Source organism: Poecilia latipinna, unplaced genomic scaffold, assembly GCF_001443285.1.
Source record: "Poecilia latipinna isolate Pla-1442-1.1 unplaced genomic scaffold, P_latipinna-1.0 Scaffold2679, whole genome shotgun sequence".
Lineage (NCBI taxonomy): Eukaryota > Metazoa > Chordata > Actinopteri > Cyprinodontiformes > Poeciliidae > Poecilia > Poecilia latipinna.
This window is the reverse complement of record NW_015115295.1, coordinates 34,350-39,015: the sequence shown is the minus strand read 5'-3', so window position 1 is coordinate 39,015 and position 4,666 is coordinate 34,350. Positions and strand designations below refer to the sequence as shown.

Genomic DNA, 4,666 nt, shown 5'->3' with positions numbered 1-4,666 from the left:
TCAATTTGACTGTTGTATCTTTGCCCCAGCCTGGAATCGATTCTCCTGGGGGAAAGTCGGGTGACTATATATCAGTTTTTAGTAACACAAAGAAGTTCCTCCTGTGTGTAGGAATACACAAACGAGTCTGAGTTCATTAAACACAGATGTAAAAAAAACTGTTGTGAAACAAGAATGGAGAAAAGTTTCATGATTTCTTTAGAGTTTATTTATTAAAACTTATACAGAACAACATAACTGGAGCTCTGCCATCATTTCAAAACATTCATTCAGGAAGTTTTTGTTTTTTAAATAATCTGAACAACTTTACCAGCCTTTGATAAAAAATACTGTGCATCAGAATTTCATGAAACATAAAACATGAACAAATATTCACCTGCAGCTCAACTTAAAAGGCAACAACAACTCAGCAAATCAAAAGTCAAACTCACCTGCAAACGACGAGCAAACAGTTTTTATGTCACAACATTCAGCAGGAGGCTTTTCCAGTTTGGGTCAATCTGAGAAAGGAAACTTTGACCGGCTACAACCCCACAGACCGGCCGGCAACTTCTGAATTATCTTATCAAATCAAGGTGTTTTCCTGTCAGGCAGCTCATGCAGTACCAGCAACGCAGAGATGAGTCTGATGGCGACCAGCAACCAACACCAGCTTATTTCTGACACAATCGCAGCTCGTAGTGCAAAGTTCATGCGTCAGATATTCCATAACGACCATGAAAACTCTCTGCTGTGATGGAGAGTCAAAACGTACATTAGTGTTTTGTTATATAATAACTGGAGGAATCGTAAACCTGCAAGTTTTAGACGTTACTTTAACTGTCAGATTCTTCTCTGAATGGCCGCTGTGTTTCTAAGCTGTGCTATGAACAACAAACCAAGCTGAAAAACAATCTAACAACTGGTTTCCTTTGACTGAAGTTGCAGTTTTTCTGTCAGAAAATTTGGATTTTGTAGCAATTTGAGACCAACGAAGGCTGAGTGTTGCTTTTCTTCTTACATCCATGGCTGTCGTGGCAGAAAAAGTCGTAAACATGGACGAAGTGAGACTGTTGAACGTAAACAAACCTTCTTCTCCTCAGTGTTTGTTGGTGACTCTAGATGTGTGATGAGAGTCCGGCTCGGCGGTTCCGTCTCTCCTGCTACGATCACAAAGAAAAACAAAGATGGAGCCTGGGTTCTGCTCTGTGATTGGCTGCCAGCGGACCCAGACTGACAGTGCAGAGGAATCCTCCATCCGCTCTTCCCGCATCAGTTTCCATGGCAACAGGAGTAAAAATACGAGTCTTTCTTCTGACCCAAGTCAATGCCGGTTTCCTCTGGAACAGAAATGAAGAAATTTGTTTCCTGGGTTTTATAAATCATCTCTGATATCACAAAAAAAATATATATATATATATATATATGTTAGTTTCCTGTTCAAATGTAGTTGTTGAAATAAAACAAAACTAACAAATACATTTTCATCAAGATAAAGTTTAAGTCAATAATTCCTTAATATTGATTTTTAAAAATTCCTAGGATTATTTCAGTATAAAACATTTTTGTAAGAAATGTGAATAAAAACTGTAATTTATGTTTTTTACTGATATTTACTGTAAAAACTCTAAAGTTGCTTTTATAAAAATGTTTTTTTTTTGTCACAACTCTACATAAAGTGTTGGGAAACATCATAAATACATTTTTCTTCAGAAGCCCAACATGCATAATTTGCAATTTGGAGGTCTGCGCGCGTCCCACCAGTTTAATCCCAGAGGGAAACGGTGCGACTGAAATCACTTAAAGTTTATTTCTCAAGTTGACATTTAAAACTGTAGGATAGAAAAGTGGAGCTGCTCATGTCGTAATTATTATCCATTCTGGTAATAATCCATGTTTCAATCCGTTCACCGGCTGATTTATGAACATGAGGAATCGCTGCAGACTGAAACTGAACCGCTCAGGCAAAATCGGTTCAGTGCAACTGAACCGATTTTGTTCCAAACTGGATGTGAAATGATCAGCTGGTTTTCCTGAGGAAACTCACCAGCCAGGAGCTGGAAAGCAGAGCTGCTGAAATCCTCGGCAACTTTCTGGAACAATTCATCTGGAAAACAGATAAAAGTTCAGAGGTCAGATCAGAGCAGAAAAGCAGAAATTCTGTTACTCCTTTGTTTTGTTTGTATTCCATGCCCATCCTCTAGGGGGCACTGTTATGCCAGGAGCATATGATTTTGGGTTTGTACTCTTGTTCTGCTCTGGTTGTCTGTTCGGGTGATGAACATGGCGGAATAAAGCTGAGCAAAGAAACAAGTTATTTTACTAACATTGGTAGCAGAGGATGGCTAGTAACTACAAAGTTCCGCCAATGTTTGAAGAAGGAAAGCCTCACGAAAGCTGGAAGAATGAAGGCAACATTTGGACGAGAGTTACAGATTTGGAGAAGAAAAAGCAGCTCTTGCTGTCGCCCTGGATCCGTCTGGAAGAGCGCGGGACACGGCGATGGAAACTCCGGTAGACGGTCTAAATGAATGGCCACACTGTCCGCTCAACTGGATGACTTTTTCATAAAAGAGGAAAAGGACAGGATCTTTGAGGCGTACTCGGATTTTGACTGAATCATAAAAGAAGTTAACACGTCGATGGCGGACTATTATTAATTTCGAGCAGCGTTACTCGAATACATCATGGAGCAGCTACCTGACGCAGTTTTGGCTTTTAAGCTTTTGGACACCGCGTGTTTGGAAATAACGGACAGACAGTTGGCTTTAACGGCAACTCAGATGTAACATTTGCTACTATGAAGTCCGCTTTGAAGAGAATATTTTGCGAAAAAACAGGTGCGCGCAGCAGAAGGCAATAGCCAGGAGCAACGGCGGCAAAAAGGCAAGAACTGGCGGCAGCAGAAAACCCCACAGCCCGGTACCAACCCGCTGGAGAACGGTCCAAATGTCCAGTGTCCCAAAGTACTTTTCACAGGGTTACAAACTGTCCGCACAAAGCTGATAGTGTTCAAATTACCGATGATACAAAAGACGTGGAAGAGTGTAATTTAACTCTGTACACCAAAGAATCACCAACAGATGCAGAAATATTCATGACAGAATGTCACACTGCTTGCACTAGGACAGTTTGTGGACAAGAGTGGCTGGACAACTACAGTACTGTGTTACAAAAGAAAAGAGTGAAAACTATGAAAGAGACAGAAACACAAAATCATGGGCCCTTCAAGTCTACTCCACCAAAAAGGAAAAGATACCTGCAAAACTTGGCAACACAAAGTGTAATATAGAAACTGAAGTGGAACCTGCTAACATCCCACTGCTTCTGAGTAAAACCTCATTAAAAAGGTTCCTAAAAACTGTCCTGCACTTTGGATTGTGCACTGATGTTCACCCAGCCTGTCAAACTGGACTTTACTAGTTCAGGTCATCACTGCGTGAACATTGTGGACAGTAAAAATAGAAATTTGACTCACTCTGATAAGCTATTAGAAGCTTCTGAGGAAGAAATATTGACAACAGACAAGATGAACACAAGTGAACAGATGAAAGTTCTGGAGAAACTTGATAAACAGTTTGGACACGCCTCTGTTGATGAAACACGCAGACTTGACTAATTCTGGCAACAAGGACACAGAATGTGACAGCCTGCTAAAAAAGGTCATGATCAGTGTGAAGTGTGTCAGAATAATCTAAGACCAAACCAAACCTGCTGACGGCTTACATTGGCATCTACATACAATGAAACAGTTGCTGTAGATCTGCATGAACTTGAACCTGGGGTTTGGTGCCTACACTTTACTGACCAGTTCACCTTTTTCAGTGTAGTGTCTGAACCACCAAGAGGTCTTCTGAAATAGTCAAACGTTTTATCCATGATTGGATCAGTGCGCATGGCCCACCACAAAAGTTGTTCAGTGCCAATGGTGGTGAGTTTAATAATTAGGAGACATGGCCTTTAATACTGAAGTTGAGACAACAACGTGGAGCAGTGGACTGTTGGAGCACCACAATCAAACTCTAACGGAGATCCTACTGAAAGTCAAAGCAAGTACTGGATGTGACTGGAGCACTGCCATGAACTGGGCCCTGATGGCAAAGAACTCTGTGCAAAGAGTAAAATGTCCATGGATGCAGCCCACATCAGCTGGTGTTCAGGCAGAATCCCAACCTGCCCTCTGTATTAATAGACAGAGCTCCAGCTCTAGAGGGCACCACCAAGCACATTTCAGCCCTGCATACTGCAAGAAAAGCTTTTCAGAAGCAGAATGTTCAGAAAGGATACGCAGAGCACTAAAGAAACAGCTGTGGCCCATAGACGAGCGATATGAAACTGGAGACAAAATATTTTACAAAAGACTGGATTGTCCAGAATGGAAAGGACCAGGAGTGGTCATTGGTCAAGATGGTGCAGTGGTTTTTGTTAGACACAGAGGCACCTGTGTCAGAGTGCACCAAGTCAGATTGAGAAAAGTTACTCACGAGAATGAAGAACCTCAGATTACCTGCAATGAGAACAATCAAGGACAACATACATTGAAGAAAACGTAGGATTAGACACTATTGCAGTAAATCCTGAGAATGATCCTTTGCCAGAGGCCCAGAGACAGCACACTGGGAACACCATCATAAAGACAGGTCAAATTGTGACATTCAGAAATGCAGAGGGTGTCTCACAAAAAGCC

The 4,666-nt window shown here is 41.4% G+C and overlaps 1 protein-coding gene across 1 annotated transcript in view; it reads right to left on the bottom strand.

The window, feature by feature from the left end:
• Positions 1-1,160: 1,160 nt before the first annotated feature.
• The window catches only part of rab24 (RAB24, member RAS oncogene family), a 30,722-nt gene continuing 27,216 nt past the window's right edge, over positions 1,161-4,666 (bottom strand). The window contains exons 7-8 of the mRNA XM_015020882.1: positions 2,027-2,086; positions 1,161-1,319 (exon numbers count right to left, since the gene is read on the bottom strand). Coding sequence (XP_014876368.1) covers positions 1,252-1,319; positions 2,027-2,086 — 128 coding nt within the window. The 3' untranslated portion in view covers positions 1,161-1,251. The remainder of the gene's footprint in view (positions 1,320-2,026; positions 2,087-4,666) is intronic.